We start from the raw sequence: 22,425 nt of genomic DNA, 5'->3' as shown, positions 1-22,425 counted from the left end.
TTCACTCTCTTGGTCCTGCACACTGGTGAGGGGACTTCAGAGATACGAATCGTGTCTCTGGAGATCCAGCAGGAGTCCAACAAAGTTTTGAACGGATTCAGACTTCGGAAGACCATGTACTGCACTCAGGCTCAAGGTCCGAGGGTATTGGCGGTTTGCAGCCCAGCAAGGTCTCAGCATGTCGTGAGATGGCTCAAAATGCATGTCTTCTTGATACAAGTGGATATCACCAGTCTCTGGGTAGCAGTCGTCATTTCCGGGACCCCCAGTTCTATTGGAAAGAAAGGTTGCATCAGGCTACGGTTACACAGCAGGCTCTCTGGTCGCTGGAAAACGGTTACAGATGTCTTTTCTTCATCTTTCTCTTGTGTTTCAGCTCCAGTGGTCGATTTGTCAGAAGCTATTAGGGACTACAGCACAACCTTTGCTCTCTCCCTGAAGAAGTTACTGCGTCGATGTCGTCGAGTCGATAGTCCCTCGAGGGCCTCCGTCGAGGGTGATGTCATCGGGTGTATAAGTAGCATGCGTGGCGCCCGTTGGCCTCAGTTCTGTTTTTCCCCTCTTTTGTATCTGTGATCTTGTACTGTGTAGATTGTGCCGGCAGACAGGTATCAGCCTTGTGAGATTTGAGATGGCAATAACCTGGAAAAAATCTACAGAGGGGTAGGTTGGGAGGGCGATGAGGAATACGTTGGAGGAACATCCAATCGAAAGAACGTTACCAGGTAAGAAGTAACATGTTTTTCGAGTGGATTGTGTCCTCCAACGTATTCCTCATCTTAGATAGGTTAGATAGGCTCCCAAAGCAGTATTTTGCATAGTTCCTCTGGAGGAGGGGTCAAATATTTTTTATTTTTTAAATGCCCTTAGATGGCAGAGTAAAGCACTGCTTTTCCAAAAGTTAGCTCCCTAGACTGTGAAGCATCCAGGTTATAGAATTTTGAGAAGGTGTGAAGCGAAGACCAAGTTGCTGCTTTGCAAATGGACCTTATAGGGACACCTCTTTGAAGGGTTGTGGAAGAGGCGATGCCTCTGGTGGAATGAGCTCTGAACCCTTCAGGTGGGTCTTTTTGTGCTAGTCTGTAGCATTCTGAAATGCAAAGCACGATCCAGCGCGAAATTGTTTGTTTTGTTACTGAATGACCCAGCTTTCTTCCAGTGTAGCCTATAAACAACTGGTTGTCCACTCTTAGTCTAGAAAGCCTAGAGATGTAAAAGCTTAAAGCTATTTTTGGGTCCAGTCTGTGTAGTCTTTCTGGAGGATAGAATGAGGGTAAAACAATTTTCTAATTTAAATGAAAATCAGATATTACCTTCGGTAAAAATGATTGTTTAACCCTCAACACAACCTGGTCCCTATGGAACACAGTATAGGGTGGCCCAGAAGATAGTGCCTGCAATTCGCTCACTCTTCTTGCTGATGTTAGGGCAACTAAAAATGCTGTTTTCCATGTTAATAATCTTAATGGACACGTGTGCATAGGCTCAAAAGGGGCACACATTAAGAATTGTAATACCAAATTTAGATCCCAAATCGGTACTTGAAATGGGTGAGGAGGAAACACATTAGTGAGAGCTTTTATGAATTGTGTTATCAAAGGAATTTTGAAGTAGGAGCATTCTTCCGATGAGCGCTTGAAGATGGAAAGCGCCGCAAGGTAACCTTTTGTTGTTCCGATATTCAGACCTCTATGTGCTAGGGTCAGAAGGAAAGATAGTACTTCCGGAATAGAACATAGAAAAGGATCGACATTCTTTTCCCTGCACCAGTTGCAAAACTTTCTCCAACGGCAACGGTACAGAGACTTTGTTGCTGGCCTTCTTGCCGAAAGCAACACCTCCATAACATCATCTGGAAGGTTCCAATCCCTGTATCTCAGCCTTTCAGATACCAAGCATGAAGGTTGAGTGTTCTGACCTCTGGGTGGAGAACCTGACCTTCCATTTGAGAGAGAAGGTTCTCTCTCTGAGGAAGATGTACTGGAGGACAGATGGACATATCTAGAAGGTCCGGATAGCACGTTCTCCTGGCCCCATCCGGGGCAATTATGATCATGCGGTTCCCGAAGCATCTCAGCCTCCTGATGACCTGAGGAATGACGGGAATCGGAGGGAACGCATACAATAGTGGGAAATTCCACTCCACCACAAACGCGACCCCAAGGGCTCCTCTCGGGTGAAATTCCCTTGAGCAATACCTTTCGCATTTTCGGTTGGTGCTGGTTGCGAATAGGTCTACCTGAGGGGTTCCCCAAAGGGCGAAGATCTCTTGAATGACTTCCTGAGCCAATTACCATTCGTGGGACACCGTGCTCTGCCTGCTCAGAGCAGCTGCCGTCATATTCTCTTCCCCGGCTAGATGAATTGCCGTTAAAGAGATTCCCTCTTGAATCGCCCAATACCAGAGCTGCATTGCCTCTCTGCACAGGGGTAGTGACCCCACACCTCTTGTTTAGGTAGTGCATGGCCACTGTGTTGTCCGTCATTATCAGGACATTCTTTCTCCTGACAGATGGCAGGAAGGCCTTCAGCGCTAGTCTGATTGCCCTCAGCTCCAAAAGGTTGATATGTAGTTTGGACTCCGATGGAGACCAGCGACCGTTTATTGTCAAATCGTTGGCATGTGCTCCCCACCTCAGGAGTGAGGCGTCCGTCACTGCTGTGACCTCCGGCCATGGTTGCCAAAAGGGTTCTCCCTTTAAGATGTTCTCTGCACAGGTCCACCATAGAAGGTCTTGTCTGACCTTGCTCGGAATCTGAAGAAGATCCGTCATTTGACCCAAGAACTGGGACCACTGAGTCTTTAGGGCTCATTGAAGGGATCTCATCCTCAAGAGTGCCTCTGGCACCAGAAAAATGCAGGATGCCATGAGGCCGAGCAACCGTAGAAAGTCGTAAGCCTGGAGATTTTGGGCATTTTGGAATTTTGAAACCATCTGAAGAATGTCTTGAGCCCTCGTCTTGGGAGGTGAGCTCTTTCACAAGGATGTATCTAATGCAGCTCCTATGTACTGAAGCTGTTGGGAAGGTGTCATTTGAGACTTAAGTTGAGGGAGGAGCCCAGTTTGTGGAGGAAGTGGCAGGTGACTTTCAGATAATCCAAAGCTTGCTCGGCAGAGCACGCTCTGATCAGCCAGTCGTCCAGGTAGGGGTAGACATGAATCCCCCCTCTCCTGAGGTGCGCTGCCACCACTACGATTACTTGGTGAAGACCTTCAGGGTGGAGGTCAACCCGAATGGCAGGACTCGAAACTGATAGTGTGAGTCGCCAACAACGAACCTCAGGTATTTTCTGTGCTTGAGATGAATCGGCACATGACAATAAGCATCCTGGAGGTCCAATGACACCAACCAGTCCTGGAGGTGAAGGGGCTGAAGGATCTGAGAAAGAGTAACCATCTTGAACTTGTCCTTCCTGAGGAACTTGTTCAAGCTTCTTAAGTCCAAGATGGGTCTCAGTCCTCCGTCCTTTTTGGGGATCAAAAAATACGGGGAGTACCAACCCTTGTTCCTCTCTGCTGCAGGTACTGGTTCTATGGCACCTTTCTCCAGCAGGGTTAGAACTTCCTGCTGTAGGAGCGATTTGAAAACTTCAACGGGTGTCTCCCTGGTGGATTGCTTTGAGGTTGCTTTAGAAAAGGAAGGCAATAGCCATGGGCTATTATTTCTAGAGCCCAAACATCTGAAGTAATGGCTTGCCATTCTTGCAGATGCTGCGACAGCCTGCCTCCTACAGGTGTTTTGTGGTGCAAGTCCTCAAAGTGGTTTTGTGGAAGATGTTGCAGCCGCTGATGGCAAAGAGGCTGCAGCTGGAGCTGGCTTAGCACGTTTTCCTTGTCCACCACGAGTGGCTTTTCTTTGGCCCCTTTGACTGGCCATTCCTCTCGTCTTCCCGTATGAGGTACAAGAACGATAGGATCGTCCCCTCCATGATTGCCCTTGCGCACGAAAAGGCTGAGGTTGCCTAACAGCAGCTCCTAACGGCTGGTGGAGGGAGATCTATGGCGTCGTTTCTTCGACTTTTTCGACGAAGACGACGAGAATCGCTTCGAGATCTGGATCTATGCCTTTCGCGTAGAGGAGATTTTTCCCCATGGGGTCTCCGCTAGAGGCTTTTCGATCCTTCTGACCTACCTGTAGCTTTCTTCTCCTTTCTCGCAACGTCTTTCCTGTCATCGCCTGACACTTCGAACAGGCCTCCATGTCGTGGCCTTCCCCGAGACACCACAAACACTCGCGGTGCGGGTCCGTGATCGACATTTTTGAGCCGCACAACTTGCATTTCTTAAAATCCGATCTCGGGGTCGTGGTGGGCATCGATGACGAGGACATTATTTCTTCTCGTATATTATATTTCCTGAAAGAACTCGAGGCGTGCCGAATGTCCGAAGCAACGTACTGCGGAAAAACAGAACTGAGGCCAACGGGCGCCACGCGTGCTACTTATACACCCGATGACGTCACCCTTGACAGAGGCCCTCGAGGGACTATCGACTCGATGACATCGACGCACAGCGCCCTCTGCCGAAAAAATTTCCAAAGAGCAGCAAAGCTGGATGGAATACATCTAAGATGAGGAATACGTTGGAGGACACAATCCACTCGAAAGGGGCAGTCTGGCTGTCTAATCGGGACAGCCAGTCCCCCTCTCCATTGAGACTGGTTTCCTTTCAGGCAAGGTTTAAGGCAAAGGGCTTCAAAGTTTTGGACTCCACTGTGGATTCATGCCTTCTCAGACACCCTGGAGCCTGGGCAGGTAATACAAAGGAACCCTGACGAAGACAAAACTTCCACTGAGGTCGTTCCTGCCTAGAATGGCAGGGGAAGACCTCAGAAACAACAAGGATACTTAGAAATGGTGAAAAGGAAAGAACCTATCATTCTACCAGAATGGTGGCCATTCTATCTGTTACCGCGGCTGAATTAACTGCATCCATGCAATAAGACTAAAAAGTCACTACATAAGGTAGGGTGTGCTGGCTCACTATATAAAATGTAAAGGGGGGTGGAAATCCCTCTTTACCCCTTGGGAACAGTAGTTCGCCCAAATACATTAAAGATAAATTAACAGGAACAATCCAACCATAGACTTTGGAGAGACAAAAAAAGGTCACCCATAAAAAGAGTAAAAGGCTAGGTGAGAGGGGGGAAAAAAGATTCAGACTCACCTGGGGATACGGATAAATAATCCCCAAGTCCAAACAAAAGGTTCTGGGGTTGACACAGGTCAGGAAGATTTATCATAAATACCTAACATGTCTCCTTACTTTAAAAGGAGTGTTTGGCCTCGATAGTGATTCTTTCTCTCTAAAGGGAGAAAAGGCTGGCGACAGGTGCCATTCTGCTTTCATAAATACTTTAAATACATTTATAAATATAAATAAAATATAGTATAACATTCTATGCAATATATTCTAAATATATAACATTTTATCAAATATGTCATAAAATAGTATTTACATTCTTTATATAATGAACATGTACATGCTATTTGGTTTCATACAGTGCTTTTTTTTCCGAAGCAATGTATTGGGTAATTTTGGCTTTCAAGAACCATAGCGTATGGCTAGATGTCCATGCACATAACAAAGATACAAACAAAGGGTACTACTGAGTAAAGTAACATACATTGATGGTCCCCTCATTGCTGGAGAGAACACTGCGCAACCTCTCCAGGTCGTGTTCCTTTTCTCTAATGGCAAGCTGCACCTGTCGCAGCTTACTCTCTCTTTCTTCCACTGCACAATACTTTTCATCCACAGCCCTCTGCAAGAGAAATCAGATCACAGAAGATGATGCACTGTAAACCGTGTGTGTTTCAAAGAACAGAAAAGGTTAGAGACGCTAAATGTACTAGCAAACAAGACTTAACTTGCATCCAAAAGTTGCGGCATACATTACTTACCGTAATTATATTTCTGATGCTTGCATCTGGTTAGATTCACATGCTTTGCATAGGCCAACATCTGAGAGTATTGCATGACTTGTTTTCGAAGTTCGAAAAAGGACATCGACTGTGCGCATTTGTAATACTACCCCTAGTGTGACGTGTACTGTACCCATGGTCCTTCACGCATCGAGGTCCCTCAGATAGTTTTGTTTCCGACATGAGGGAGCATGAAGTGTAGGCGCGAGTATAGGGAAGTGTAGGGGTAAGTTGTCCATGTGCCTTCAACTCCAAGAAAGTAGGAAGGGTGGGCGCATGCGAATCTAAGCAGATGCAAGCATCAGAAGAACGTTTTCGACTGGTTGTTCCTCCGACGTATTCCTCATCTTTGATTTCTCCAATATCCAGCTTCTGCTGCTTCGCAAATTCTATTTCCGTCAGAGGGCGCTGTGCATCGATACAGTCGACTCAATGTCCCTAGAGGGCCCCCGTCTCTAGGCTGTCATCGGAGGTATATATAGAATGCGCAGCGCCTGTTGGCTTCAGTTCTATTTTTTCGTGTCATTCTTACAGTAGAACTACCAGCATTCATGTGGTTTAGACCATACTAGACTGTGAAGGAGCGTAAACTGCAATAAAATGGAAAATTCTACTGCAGGGTACGCTGGGAGGGGCGATGATGTATACATGGGAGGAATATCTCGAAAGAACGTTAGCAGTGTAAATTAACTTGCTCTTCTAATGGATTGGATCCCCCCACATATTCCTCATCTTTGATAGACTGCCGAAGCAGTATTCGTTTTGGCGGAGGCAGTAAGAATTTTGTCATCAAGGGTTGTTGTGAGCCGAATGAAGGACTGGTTTCCCAAAGCTTCCATCCTGACTTAAGGTGGAATCAAGGCAGTAATGCTTTGTTAAAGTGTGAATGGTAGACCAAGTGGCTGCCTCACAAATGTGTTTATTTGAACAACTCTTTGCAGAGCAGAAGTAGTAGCCATACACCTAGTGGAATGTGCTCTCAAACCTTCTGGGGGATCATTCCCGGCCAGCCTATTGCATTCAGTAATAGCTAAAATAATCCATCTGGACAAGGTTTGTTTAGTTACAGCCTGTCCCAGTCTAGGACCTGTTTATCCTATAAACAGTTGGTCATGTAAACAAAACATTGACATCCTTGAAATGTAGAAACTCAGAGCCCTTTATGGGTCATGTCTGTGTAGCCTCTCCTCTTCCTTGGCAGGAAGAGGTGGAGGGTAAAAAGTAGGTACTACTATATTTTGTCCCAATTGAAAATCGAATATAATCTTAGGTAGGAAAGAAGGTTTGACCTTAAGGACGACCATGTCCTTATGAAAGACCGTAAAAGGTGGTTTAGAGGATAGTACCTGCAACTCACTCACCCTACGGGCTGATGTTAACGCTAACAAGATGGTTTTGAATGTTAGTATTCTTAAGGGACATGAATGGAGTGGTTCAAATGGTGCACACATTAGAAACTTTAAAACAAGATTAAGGTCCCATACCCGAACATGAACAGGAGATGGAGGTAACACACTAGTGAGTCCATTTAGAAATTGTATCACCAAAGTAATTTTAAAATATGACATTTCCTCAGATGAACGCTTGAAGATGGAAAGCGCTGCTAAATGACCTTTAATGGTTCCAACCTGGAGCCCCAGATTGGCCGAATGCAGCAGAAAAGATGAACGCCTCTGTTGTTTTGCATAGAAAAGGGTCCACATTCTTATCCCTGGAACAGCTGCAGAATATATTCCAGTGGCAGTGGTACAAAGACTTAGTTGCTGGCCTTCTAGCCGAAAGCAAAATCTCCATTATGTCATCCAGGAGGTCCCAATCCCTGTACCTCAGCTCCTCAGAAACCATGGTGAAGGCCGAGTGTCTTGACCTCTGGATGGAGAACCCAACCTTCCTCTTGCGAGAGAAGGTCCTCTCTTTGTGGAAGACATATGGGAGGGCAGACGGACTTGTCCAGAAGGTCCAGGTACCACGTCTTCCTGGCCCAAACCGGGGCAATTAGGATCATGGATTTCCCAATCTTGCTCAACCTCCTGATCACTTGAGGAATGATGGGGACTGGAGGAAACGCATACAGGAGGGGAAACTCCCGGTCAACTACGAACAAGTCTCCTAGAGCTCCTCTTGGGGGAAATTCCCTGGAGCAGTGCAATTCGCACTTCCTGTTGACACTGGTCGCAAACATATCCACTTGAGGGGTTTCCCAAAGGGTGAAGATCTCTTGAGGGACTTCCTGAGCTAGTTCCCACTCGTGGGAGATAGTGCCTGCTCAGCGTGTCCACCACTGTGTTCTCCTCTCTGGCTAGGTGAACTGCTGATAGAGAGATTCCTTCTTGTATTGCCCAAAATCAGAGCTGCATTGCTGCTCTGCACAGTGGTAGTGACCCTACACCACCTCTCTTGTAGTGGTAGTACATGGCCACTGTGTTGTCCGTCATTTTCAGCGCATTTTTTCCCCGCATAGAGGGCAGAAAAGTCTTCAGTGCAAGTCTGATTGCTCTCATCTCCAAAAGATTAATGTGTAGTTTGGACTCTACGGAGACCAACGACCGCTGATTGTCAGATCGTTGGCGTGGACTCCCACCCCACTTGATTGGGACACACCCTGATCAGCCAATCATCCAAGTAGGGGTAGACATGAATCTCCCCCCTCCCGAGACTCGCAGCCACCAACGCCATCAGTTTCGTGAAAACCCTTGAGGCGGAGGTCAGCCCGAATGGCAGAACTCGAAACTGATAATGAGAACCATCAACCGCGAACCTCAGGTACTTTCTGTACTTTAAATGGAATGGCACATGAAAAGAAGCATCCTGAAGGTCCAATGACACCATCCAGTCTTGGAGCTGGAGGGCCTGAAGGATCTGAGAAAGTGTGTCCATCTTGAACTTGTCCTTCGTGAGGAACTTGTTCAAGTATCTCAAGTCCAAGATGGGTCTCAGTCCTCCGTGCTTCTTGTGGATCAAGAAATATGGGGAATACCATCCTTTGTTCCTCTCCGTTACAGGTACTGCTCTATAGCACCTTTCTCTAGCAGGCTCAAAAGTTCCTGTACAAGGAAAGGATCTGGAATCTTTAACAATGGATGATTCTGAGGTCTCTGAATGAAGAGGACGCAATAGCCTTGGCCCATGGTCTCTAATGCCCAGGCATCTGAAGCAATACCCTGACATTATTTCAGATGCTGAGACAGTCTGCCTCCCACCGGGGTGACATGAGTCAAGACCTCAGAGAGGTTTTGAGGCAGCTGAAGCAGTGGCTGATGGTAAAGATGCTGCTGCTTGGGTGGGCTTTGCACCTCTCACTTGTCCACCACGAAGGAACCTTCTTTGGCCTCTTTGACCAACCATTCCTCTTCCAACTGAGGAGTAGTAGCAAAAGGATCTACCCCTCCAAGATGGTCCACTGGGGTGAAAGGGCTGAGGCTGCCTAATTGCGGCACCTAGAGACTTAGCTGTCACATTCCAGGTCTGCAGCTTCTCAAGGCTTTCGTCAGCTTTGCTGCCAAAAGGCATATTAAGGAGTCTAGACTGCATTCCGGTGTAAATCCAGACCTCCTTAACCATGCAAAACTGCGCATCACGGTACTTGATGCCATGGCTCTGCTGATACTGTCAGCAGAATCCAAACCCGACTGTAGAGACTCTAACATGGCCTCTTTGCCATCTTTTACAATGGCCAAGAAACCATCTCTTTTTTCCCCTTCGGGAATATGTTCAGACACCATGGATGTAGGTGAATTTTTCAAGTGCACATGTAGAGTTAGCTGATTTGAGATCCATGCTCCTGGCAGAAGAGACTTTCCTTGACCAGGCGTCTATACACGGATCATTCCAAACTGGTGAAATGGTCGGATAGGCAGCTTGCTTGGAGGTAGCAGTTGCTGCTTGCACCACCAGGCTTTCTGGGGTAGGATGATTAGACAAGTAGCCGGGGTCACTACTTGACGGCCTATATTTTGTCACATTTCTATTGACTGCCAGACTTGATTCTTGTGCTTCCCAGTTTGCACTTACTCTCTTTTGTAGAGCGATATGAAAAGGTAGAATTGGATCCCTTTGAGGACCTTTGTCCAGGATATCTGTTAGGTCATCCTACTGAATGGGGGACAGGCCTGCTCCATTCCATAAAATCAGTGACCCTGGTCAATAATTGTCAGTAAGATGCATCTGCGTGATCATCTGGTTCTGGCTTGCCAAAATCCAATTCTGGTGAGGTGTCCACCCCACTGGCTGTTTGTACATTTTCACGCAGGTCCTGCAACCTAGATTCCTCTGATATAAAGCTATCAATAGAGTTCAATATTGCAATCCAAAAGGTGGCTGATTCTCACCTGAAGGCTCATTGTTTTCATAAATGGATTTGAGTGATGTAAAAAAATCTCCTTCCTAGGCAATGGTGTAAAGGATTTTTGAATTACTGGTAAAGGTGTCGATGGCTTCGAGTCAGATGCTGATGGAGTCATCACTAAACGTGTCTTTTGCATCTATGTCTTCTGGACCTTTTAGTCTTCTGTCGAGGACAGTCATCTCTCACTTCGTCAGAAGAATGTTTTTTCGACAGGGTAGTTGAGGGGGATTTTATGGGGAGTCTACCTACTGCCTATTTCACTTTATGATCCTTCAGAGCTTTTCCGGTCATCGACTGACAATTCTGACAGGTCGAGGTCTTGTGCTCCATACTGAGACACCACAAGCACACCCGATGTAGGTCCGCCAACATACTTTTTGCGTCGCAGTCTTGGCATTTATTAAAAACCGGTCTTTATGGTTGTCGGAGCCAAAGAAGAAGACATTATTGACAATTATGGAATAAATATATGAAGCGCCATGTAGTTCACCAAGTGAAAGTTTACTCAGAAAAACAGAACTGAAGCCAACGGGCGCTGCATGTTCTATATATAACAATCAATTACATCATCCTCGAAACAGATGCCCTAGCGGGACATTGAGTCAACCACATCGACGCACGGCGCCCTTTGCCGAAAAGAAAATTCCAAAGCAGCTGAAGCTGGATATTGGAGATGTCAAAGAGGAGGAATACATGGGAGGACACAATCCATTCGAAATTTGATTACGGTAAATAATGTGTGCCTTCTGAGGCTTGTGAATCTGCTTAGAATCACATACTTTGCATAGACTAGCAAGCAGTTCCTGGAGAAGGTGGTGGGTTGTTTGAAGGTACAGCAGCAAAAAGATGTCTTAACACTGCTTCACCCATGTGTGAGTCACCTTTAGAATGTGCATCTAAGCAGTAATGATGTGTGAAGGTGTAACTTGAACTCCAAGTATCTGCCTTGCAAATGGATTATAACGGTACATTTGTAATGAAAGCTAGAGTAGCCCGCGTGCCTCGAGTGGAGTGTGCCCTGGTAAAGTTGTCTTTGAAAGAGAATAACATATCTGGATGCATTTGATAATCCAATTTGAAATTGCAGACTTAGAGAACAGGAACTCATTCTCTTCCTGGGGCTATGGAAACAAACAACTAATCTGTTTTCCTGAGTGGTTTTGTTTTGTTTAAGTAGTACATCACAGCTCTGTCTAACATGCACAGAGGTATCTCTCTGCTGAATTTGTTGCGTTTTGAAAGAAAGCTGGAAGTTCAATAGATTGAATGACCTGGAACTTTGAGATACATTTAGGAGAGAAGCATGGATGCGTGCGTAACACTACGCTGTCCTTGTGAATGATAATAAAAGGGTCTTGAACTGAGAGAGCTTGTAGCTCACTGACCCTCCGTATGGATGTAATGGCCACGAGAAAAGCATTCTTGTAAGTGAAGTGCTTAAGACTGGTTTTATGCATTGGCTCACAAGGGGGACCCATGAGTTTAGTAAGGACAACACTCAATTCCTATCCGGGAGTTGGATTTAAAATTGGAGGGTACACTTCTTTAACCCCCTCAGGGAAGGATTTCATCACTGGAACCTTCCACCATGACACTTTACCTTAAGAGGTGGTGTATGCAGAGAGAGCAGCTAGATGAACTCTACGTGAATTAAAGACTAATCCTAAGAGGTAAAGCAGATTGATTGATGGATAGTTTATTTATATCGGGTGACCTACACAGGTGTTTCAGAGCACAACAAGGCAAGGGAGGGTAACAAGGGAGAACAAAAACAACGATCTTACTAGGCCCAGTGACATTGAGAAGGCGCAAGTGCATGGAAGAGGGAAAAAGGGGAAAAGTGCATGGAAGGGGGAGAAGTGGAAAGTACAGAGAAAAGAAATACAGATAAATAATACATTAATAAATATAACAAACAGTAGTAGTGCAGCCCGCAAGTGGCAAGTGCTAGGTTTGAGGCAATAGCCAGGGTGAGTTTGGTAAGTGCAGAGAGAAAAAGGATGGGGGGGGCTGTATGGTTACAAATACAGGCCCCAGTGCAAGGGTTTGCCAGGAGGCAGTACACGGGTGGGTGGAAAGGTGAGCAGGTACCTGGGCCCGGATGTCAGAAGGTATGCCAGGTGTACAGTGCTTTGAGAGAACAGTTCAGCAGGGGAGAGGAGGGGTGAAGGCAGAAGCAAAGAGGAAGGTCTTGAGGTGCTTCCAGAACCGGAGATGGTTTTCCTCAAGTTTAAGAGTGCCAGGGAGCGTGTTCCAGAGGGAGGCCCCAGCCGAGGACAAAGATCTACCCCCAGCTTGCTGCTTTGAGAAGCGACTGACCCTAAGGGAGTTCGAGGTAGTGGAGCGAAAAGCTTGAAAGGGAAGGTATTTACAAAGGGACAGCTGAAGGTAAAGTGGACCCAGGCCCCAGAAAGCCTTGAGGACAATGCAAAGGATTTTGAATTTAATCCTTGCAGCCACTGGAAGCCAGTGGAGAGATTACAGGGCTGGAGAGTGTTAGGGAGAATTCTCTGTTTAGGCTGAATTTCTTAACCTAGTGAGTCCCCCAGCAGCTTTGCTGGATTTTTGGGGTTTATTTTTTTCTCCTGCCAAGAGTGAGACTCTTTTACCCTCACTCTTGGACATGACTTGAGAGTGTTTCTGTGACTTACTATGTGCTTATGGGCTATGGGGTATTTTCTTCCCATAGGCTATCATTGGTTTTTTGAATGTGTGTTACACAACACCCTCAGTGCAGTAACACAGGGGTGTCGTAGAGACCCCCAAACATAGACTCCACACCCTGGGATTGACTACTGTCTCCCTGGGTCTGTAAAGTCACCATTGACTTTACTAGTCTTAACTTAGGAACTTCACCAGTACAAACCATCATACTGTGGAAGTACTGGTAGGGGCAATTAGATTGCCCCTGGGTCCGTTGTCGAGGGAGTACTGTCCCGTCCCCCCTCGCCGAGTTTCTGGCTGGTGGCAGTGGATACCACGGAAATATTCCACCGGAATATTTCCCAATGGGATTTCCCATTGATTTTAATGCACCACTTTTTGGTGCAATGTTAAAGATACCGCCTGCTTATTTATTTAATATAAATTCACCAGTTGGGATTTTTTGCCAGAACTCGCCGCCAAAATGGCGTCTATGTTCATTTCAGTAACCCTGAACCCGAGTCGAGCCTTTGTTCCACTTTTGGCGGGCTTCTGCACAGAAGCCCTCCAAAGTGGTGCCATTCTGTCTGGGTACCACAGGGGGTGTGGGAGGGGGTTTAGCCACCCTGGACTGAGTTGCCTTGCCAACTCATGTCGCACTCTGGTGTGATTGGCCCAGGTGGTGAGCCACCCCGCTCACCACTTAGCATGTTTGAGTGACAGCTAGGCTGTATGAATGGGGGTTTGCTGCATAAAAGCAGGGTTTTTGGGACTGGTTCTTGAGAAGTCGCCACAGGACCTAAGAAGCCGAAGAGGGAGAAGCCGAGCCGACCTGCCAAGACGACACCACCGGTGGAGCCCTGCGGAACCGTCGCACCACTTTTCCCGACGACAGAGAAGATCTCCCGCCAGAGAGTCTTCTTCCCTTGACTGGTGGGGACAACCAGTTTCTGCCTCCTTTTCGCCACCCTGAAGCATCTCGTGGCCGTCTTGCCTGTGCCAAGCATCCCGGCAACCGGGATACCACTTTTTTACCTCAACCGCGAAATAAGGGTAACATCCTTTTAACTGGAAAAAAACTCCACGGCTGGTTTCTTCCCTGGTAGTGCAACGACCTCCAGCTTTCCTCCACGACGAGATCTTCTCCTCCTCTGGACGACGCCGCGACTTGCAACCACTACCAGGAACAACTGCCACCGCTGGAGGATCCTTTCCATTTTAAAGGTACCGTGTTCCGCCCGGCTTCCCTTGCCACCGATTGTACGGGGTAGATTTAACCCTCGGCTCTCGACCCTGGGTAAGCCTGGGACACCCTAACTAAACGTTTCTTAACTGAGAAAACCCTTTTCTACTCACCTGTAAAGACTTGTGACATTGTGTGATCTTGGGCATCTTTTCGCCTGGCTTTCCCTAGAGTGGGCCTGGCAACCGAACTTCCTTGCTCCTCAATAGACGGCCTTGCTAAAATTACTGTGAATCTCTGAAAAGTGTTTACCTTGCTGTTTCCATTATTCCTGCCTTTTTCCCTCCCTTTTTAACTAACTTGTTGGAGTGCCATCTAACGTTAAGCGCTCACCTCTGTTTGGAAATAAGTGGTGTTAACTTAGACTTGTCCAACAAATAACTAGGGATGTACATATAAGTAATAGTGACTGTGTTTTGACTTACTTACCTTTTCTGTGCTAGTGTAATTTATGAGTGTGTCATTTAAATAAATAATTATATACTTTTACACCTAGCTCTGGTCAGTGTTTGCTTGTACTACTGTGCCTCTGTACCTATTATGTATGCTCTGTATACTGCCTAACTCTTCTTGAGGGAAGTCTGACTGCTCAGCCACAGCTACCAGGTAAATCTGGGTGGTACAGACGGCTACCAAGTGGGTTTACTGCCAAACACCTGTAGCCTTAAATCTTTTGCAGTGGTCCCAGAGGGAACTACACAGGTTTCTGTCTAACAGAGAGATACGATCCCAGGGCTTGAGGTCGAAGACAAGTCTTGCAGTCCTGTTCTGGATAAGTTGCAAAGGGTGGGGAGTAGAAGCAGGTAGATTTAGAAAGAGACTATTACAATAGTCCAACATAGAGAGAACCAGGGATTGAGTGACAGTGAGCTTCTGGGGAAAGGAGAGGAAAGGCAGAATACCTCTGAGGAGGTGCTGTAGGATGTTTGACTTTTTAGAGAAGTCAGCGATGTGGCCAGAAAAGGAAAGCTTGGAGTCAAAGTTGACCCCGAGGTTCTTAGCCTTGCAAGTAGGGGTAGGAGGAGGGTCAAGGGAGGCCGGGCAGAGAGTGAGAGGAAAGGAGGATGAGGGTGTGCCGATGAGGGGAGGATCTCCATCTTGCTGGCATTCAGGCAGAGATCATTGGCGTCACACCAATCCTGAATGGCAGATAGGCAATCAGCGATGAGAGAAGGAGAGGAGGTGGCCGAGGGAAGCCTGAAAAATGAGTTTTGTGTCGTCGGCATAGCACTAAAAGTGGGAGCAGAAAATGGCAATACGATGAGCGAGGTTGCCAGGTATTGGTTAAAACGCCAGGGTGGGAGGTTAGACCCCTGGGGAACACCACAGGTAGATAGGGAGATAAATGAAAGGAAGGACCCAAGTTGAATCTGGAAGGGTCGATCAGAGAGGAAAGAGGTCAGCCAGGCCAGAGCCTGATCAGTGATACCCAGGTTGTCACGCAGGTGGTTGAGCAGGATGGTAAGGTTGACCGTGTTGAAGGCAGAAGAGGGATCAAGTGGGATGAGGACAGAAGGGATATTAGAGTCAAGGATGCAGAGCAGATCTTCACGGACGTTCCAGAGAGCAGTTTCCGTGCTTCTAGCTGCTCTGAAGCCAGATTTATGGTCGTGGAGGCAACCAACAGAGTCAGAGTGAAGGTTAAGCTGTGAAATGGCCAGCTTTTCAAGGAGTTTGCCCAGAAAGGGGGTAATGGAGATTGGGCGATAGTTAGCTGGGCAAGAAGGGTCGGCTGTGGGTTTTTTGAGAAGAGGATGCACAAGAGAGTGCTTCAGGGGGGGAGGGAAGACTCCTGAGGCAAAGCAGAGGGCAGGAGCAAGGGTGTCAATATGGCCTTTGATGATTTTGGAAGATCAAGGAAAAACCTGGTTTGAAGAGACTTTCATAGATCAGACTTGTCTAGAGACCTTGTCAGGGGAGAAAAGAGGAAAGGACGAGGAGGAAGGTGTGGGGGGGTGGCTGTAGGAGCACCAGAGTTCACAGAAAAGAGGGGGTAGGGTGTAGGGTGGACAGAATATCCTGAGTTTTAGAGATGAAGTAGGAGGCAGATGGAGAACTATATGTGAAGGTGAAAAGACAATGGGATTGATGCTGCATGTTTTACACCAAATGGCAAAGCACTTCCACTTGTTGAAATAGCAGGGTCTTGTGTTGGGTTTACAAGCTCTTTAAGGATGTCAAGATGACTTCGATGTAGGTTCAAGAGTCCGAACTCTATGACTTCAGGCGCCAACCTGCTACATTGAGTGTGAGGACACAGATGTAGTGTTGTCCCCTGATGCTGGGAGAGCATGTTGTAAGGGCACAGTAATTTGCCTGGAGGGCAAAGTGACATTTTGAGCAGGTGTGAAAACCGTGGGTGAAGTGCCCACACTGGCACTATCAGGATAAGTTGCACTTGTTCCTGGTGAATCTTGTGGATAATCGTGTTCAGAAGCGGTGCTGGGGGAAAAGAATACGCAAAGCTCCCCGACCAATTCATCCACAGTGCGTTGCCCTTGGACCCTGTATGGGGATATCTGGATGAGTAGTCTGGGCATTGTGCGTTCTCTTGTGTTGCAAAGAGATCCATGTCTGGATGACCCCAGTTTGAGAAGATGCTGTTATGATATCTGTGTGCAACTGCCTTTCAAGCTCTTGGAAAATGTGTGTTTCTGCTTAAGACATCTGCAAGACAGTTGTGTTCCCATGAAATATGTTATGACATGAGGAATATGTTGTGCTTTAGTGCCCAATGCCAGATGTTCTGGGCTAGTTTGGACAGACCTGGAGAGTGTGTCCCGCCATGTTTGTTTATATAGAACATAGCTGTCGTGCTGTCTGTTAGGCCTAGAACTGTTATCTCTTCTAGCAGTCATTGGAAAGCTTGTAGAGCTTTGAAAACTTCTAGAAGCTCTAGAAGGTTGATGTGTTTGTTTGATAATGCACGTGTCCACATGCCGTGTGCCGTTTGATGGAGAGAGTGCGCTCCCCACCCGGATAGTGATGCGTCTGTGGTTTGAGTGCTCTATTGCGTGGGTGGTGAATGATTTCCCCTTTAAAAGATTTTCCTTTGTCCACCACTGCAGTGAGCGAATGAGGGATTGCAAAACCACCACTAGACAGTCCCATTGATCGCTTGCCTGCAACTATTGTTTTGCAAGCCACTCTTGCATAGAAAACATGCGCAGGCACATGGAGTTTTGTACGATAATCTGATGACCCGCTACATACTGTGGAATCTGAAATAGTATGTTTTGGGCCATCTCGTTGAAGGGGAAGACTAAGGCGGCTTCTGTTCAAATTAACACTCTTAGAAACTGTTTTACTTGATTGGGAACATGACTTGGATTTCTTCTCGATGGTTGAGAACCCTAATTGAAACAGCAAATTGATAGTTTCCTGGGTGTTCTGACGACACTCTTGTGGTGTGTCCCGTTACCAGCCAGTCATCCAGATGAGGGTACACATGAATTGTCTGTTTGCGCACGTGGGCTGCCACCACTGCGAGTACCTTTGTGAATACCCTTGGCGCGGAGGATATGCCTAAGGGAAGTACTTTGAATTGTTAGGGAGTTTGACCTACTCTGAAACTTAGGTATTTTTTGTGCGCCGACATTGAAATATGAAAGTATGCATCTTTCATGTCTAATGTTGCCATGTAATCTCCTTGCTTTAGAACTAGAATTACTTCCTACAGTGTTCTCAATTTTTGTGGCTTGACATATGTGTTTGCAGGACGCAGGTCTAACGCAGAGAGCATGGTTAAGTCCTTTTTGGGCACACAAAAGTAAACTGAATAAATATCCTTGTTTACCTCTATAACTGGAATCAGCTCTACTGCTCTTTATTAGGAAAGATTTCTCTTTTAGCAACTTTCCCTCCTTATTCTATGGACCCCCAAAAAAATGTCCTTTTGTTTTTTGTCCTGTCCTGACTTTTTACAATGAAGTGTAGCCTTAGCTACACTCCAATGGGAGTTTGCTCATATGTTATGGGAAAACTCACTATTGCTTCAAGCTGTCAGTACTGGGAAACTATCTTTCCCTTACTCTTTTGACTTTACTTTTTTGGTAACTGATCATTGCACAATGCATTTTACAATGCAGTGCAATGGGGTTTCTTGTGAATGACCGTAGACTACACCCAAAGGAATGTGTTTGGTTACCTAAGATGTGCTAAAGAACAAACTGGCAGCAGCAGTTAATTTTTCTTACTTTTTACTGTACGTGTTATTAACGTTACCGCGTTTGGCTAGTAACAGTGGCTAGTGTCCAAACATAGCCGCTCCACAAGGTTTTCTGTTTGTTCCTTGGCCATCTTGCTTTTTAGCCTTCTTCCTGACCTGCCAGGTCGGTAAAATCCTTTTATGGTGAACCTGGCTTTTTGCGAGCTAGTGCAGGGCTTGGTGTGGTGTCCCAGGAAATGGGTGGGGACTGTCTGGTCTTAATCCACATACTGGTGCCTGAATGTCTGGTGTGCATGCTTGCATGAGACCCACAGTGGTCCCAGATTGGACCACTGCTGGTGTGCATGTATGGGGCGGACCTTGCCATTAAATAATAATCATAATTAATTATAATGGCTGAGTCTGATCACTCACTTGACTTTGGGATACGAAGTAGTGTCCTGTAGCCAAGAGGAGCAAAGTATCCTGTACCGCTGTGAATACCGCAGGGCCACACATGGACTATCCCTGATGAGGCTGGCGACCATCCCTTGCTGAAGTCCCAGTGAAACCCTGTCAAGCTGCTGATCCCAGAAGACCCTTGTCGCTGCTTTAACCCTCTGCAACGGTGGTAACAACTGGTCCCGATGCCTCATGGTGCCCAAGCCAATAGAAGTCTTCGGAAGGGTCCCTGGGCCATCCAGTGGGCTGACCAACTATGCAATTGGGCTATCGCGATAGGAGCAGTGTGGTTCTGAACTTTGGGGCCTGCAAGCTTGTCCCACAGAGGTCGTCTGACAGATTTCGGCGTTGAAACATTCAAACGAACCGAGATACAAGGAGGATTTTGACCGCAACAACTGTGTCCTCTGCTGTCGCCGTGCAACAGTGAATGTTGCCAGAAATGGCGTTCCCGCGTCCTGTCGTGTGCTAGAGGAGGCCTGCACCCGAGTGACCTGCATTCTTCAGCAGGAACACATTGCACCAACATCTGTGGCTGAGCGGGGACACTTGAATCTGTAACTCCTGGGCACCGAGATCTGGAAAAAAACATAGGGAAACGCAACCTCCGATGACCCGCCAAGTCCCAAGAGAAACTGGAGTACGGGTGGCCAGTTACAGTTGGACTTACATGAAGCCCTATGTCCGCTTTTAAACGTTTTCCTAACTTTTGAAACTTTTACATTAGTTTGGCTTTGCCATACCTTGGTTGTGCAAGCACTGCGAAAGCTGGGGACAGTTTTCTTCACTAGAATACTATCTTATCTAACTTTTGGACCCCTCTCCACGTCCCCAGGAACCCTCTCCTAATGTTTTCCCGACTTATAAAACAATGCATAACTTAATTAACTTTGGGCACAAAGCCCCAGACAAGTTAGGGTTGGATTTATAAAGTTAGGATTTTAAATCCTGAAGATAGTTGGTGCCATCTCTCACCATTTTTCTTTCCTTTCAGATATTGGGAGGGATGTTTATTGGGTTGTTGTGCACCAAGTACAGTGACTTTACATATGTTGTATAGTATTTTAGTATTGCGTGATAACATTGCTTGCTAGTAGTCATTTTCATGATTTTTCTATGCCTATAATAAATGTATTACTTTAATAACCAACTGTCTAAGTAGTTGTTTCACTGTGTGGACTCATTGTGGATCCCTAACCCCACTCACCTCTCCTGAGATTTATCATGCTACCTTGATTGGTTTAGCTAAACTCCCAGAGGTTGCTTCCTGTTCACAATAAAGGTGGCCTCCTAAACATCCGTCCACCAGACCAGAGTTTAGAAATCCATTGATGCTGCTTGATGGTGGCGAGATCTTTCGAGGAATTCTATTGAATACCCTTTGGTTACTGATGCTAAAACCCATTTGCCTGACGTTATACCCTCCCATGTGTGGGCGAAAAGAGTGACGGGAGCCCCTACTAGGGAAGAATGGGAGGGTACATGAACTTGTAAGCAGTGGTGAAAGTGGGCCGGGCGGTGCTCCTCTTCTTTTATTTATGTTTTACTGTTCCTCTATTTTTATTTTAAGAATAAACCATTCCAGAATGGTTTCGTTTTAAAATAAAAGTGTAGGAAGAAGTTGAAACGTGCACTTCGGTGCACTGCACTAAACATTCCCTTAAACAGCAGGTGTGTTTGGGGGTTTGGATTGTGCTTGGGAAGGGGTTTGTGGGAAGTGGGGGGCAGGTCAGTTCCACTACTTAATTTCATACATTTCGACTACTGCTTGTAAGTCATTTGTTGGAGGGGGCAGTGGAGTCTCTTTGGTTGCACTCCTGCCCGATCTTTGCCTTGTTGAAACTCTCGATTTTGGGAGGCTTGAATTGTGGAATGTCCCTGTGAGGTGCACCATGGTGATGAGCTTGAGTTTGTAGCAAACCCCGATTGAGCTGTCTTTGCAAATTCTCGGCTTTGAAAAGAACGCCAGGGTTGAAAGCTCCCCTTTTTATCATAGGGTCTGTTGGATATCTGCCCTAGTGTTTGTAAGGTTTCATGTTCTTTTTTAGCTGTATCCAGCACGTCATCCACACCCTTACCAAAGAGGACAGAGTCTTTTACAGGCATATTGATGAGGTTTGCCTACATTTCCAGCTACAAGCCTGAATTGCAAAGCCATGAGTGACATTTAAGCAAGGTGCCCTCAGCTATAATCCTGCCAGCAGTTTCAGCAGGGTCTAGGGTGTATTTGCAGATATTGTGGGCCACTTGCCTTCCCTCTTTATCAACTTTAAGTATTTGGAATTTAAAAGGTTCTGGGACTGAATCAGTTGTCTTTGTACCAAATCCTGCTGGGCATTGTTATAACTTGAAAGCAATGCGGTATTGTTTACCATAAGTGTGCAGAAAGCAAAAGATGTGGTTATTCTTTTGTGTAGTGCACACAGCCGTATACACTCTTTATCAGGCGATGCCTCAGCGACAGGCAATTGCATGCCTGCCCTTTTTCCTGTTGTGGTCACAAGAAGTGAATCTGGTTTGGTATGGCCCCTAATATAAACGGAGTCTGAAGGAGCAAGCTTAGAAACTCCCTCTACTCTACCATTAACTGCATGTGTAAGAGACAGTGTAGGAAGTGATGGGGCAATTATCTTTTTTAATTGTGTTAAGGAGAGGTATGGACTGACTGACCGCTTTCATTTCACTTAAACTGTCGTCCACAAAATCTATGTCCAAAATCTTTGTCCTCTACAATTTCTTTGGTTTGGATCTTATGATCTGCTGCTTTTTTAAGTAGATCATTGAACAGAAGCTGGTTGTCAATACAGGATGTGTGCCCAGGTTTGGCAGTAATGTTTGCAGACGGTAAAATAGATATGTCTGCTCTATTCTAGGTCATAGCTGGTAGGATCATTAGGGTCATCATACCAGTTTCCCTGGTCATTGTCACCCTGGTCTTGATTGATGTCTTGGTTTTGAAAATAGCTTTGATCATCCTGGATTAAGTCTCGTTGTGACTTCCCAGTGACATCAATGTCACTATGTCTTGGAGATGTGCGAGATACATGTACTTTAGGAGATTTAACTGGTGGTTCCACTAAAGTTAAATCTAAAGCCTTTTGCCTTACAGGGTATTTGTCCATAAAAGTTACAAAGGATGCAACTTCATCCAATGGGTCTTCGAAATATTCCCTGGTCCATGGACCGGTCTTGGGAGTTTCTGGAAGAAGAAACACAATAGCTTTTGGGTCTACAGTCTGCCTTATCATTTGCAATGATTTAGACAAAGGAGAAGTGGTCCTAGTATATTCTGGGGCATTTGATGATAGTGTAGAGGGTGTTACTGAAGAACTGGTAACTGGAGTCAAAGCTAGTGTTTTGGGAGGTTTCTGTGCGTTTTCTTTTTTTAAATAGTCTGCTTGGGTGATTTTGACTACTGTTTTGACATATGCGAAACATGCTGCGTCGAAGGGTTAACTGGCATGGCAATCGACACCTGTGACTTTAGCACTGCCATGAGCTGGACCCGAGAGGGGATGATGTGCAACAGGCTTTTGGCATGTGGAATCGGTAGGCCTGGAAGTGCCTTCCACGGCCGTGAGGCCTTTCGTTGACGTATCTGACAAAGATCGGCTCAGTGATGTGTGCTTCCGATGTTTTTGCGTATGTGTGTCTCTGTC

General features: G+C 46.3%; 1 protein-coding gene across 15 annotated transcripts in view; it reads right to left on the bottom strand.

Annotated features, from left to right (window-relative positions):
• PDE4DIP (phosphodiesterase 4D interacting protein) overlaps positions 1-22,425 on the bottom strand; it is a 1,465,918-nt gene that overhangs the window by 451,843 nt on the left and 991,650 nt on the right. For all 15 annotated transcript variants that reach the window (XM_069641322.1, XM_069641325.1, XM_069641324.1 and 12 more), the window contains one exon: positions 5,629-5,766. In XM_069641322.1, coding sequence (XP_069497423.1) covers positions 5,629-5,766 — 138 coding nt within the window. The remainder of the gene's footprint in view (positions 1-5,628; positions 5,767-22,425) is intronic.

The sequence above is a fragment of the Ambystoma mexicanum genome, chromosome 1q (assembly GCF_040938575.1).
Source record: "Ambystoma mexicanum isolate Mex_15411 chromosome 1q, UKY_AmexF1_1, whole genome shotgun sequence".
NCBI classification, from domain to species: domain Eukaryota; kingdom Metazoa; phylum Chordata; class Amphibia; order Caudata; family Ambystomatidae; genus Ambystoma; species Ambystoma mexicanum.
This window is presented reverse-complemented; position numbering and strand designations above follow the sequence as displayed.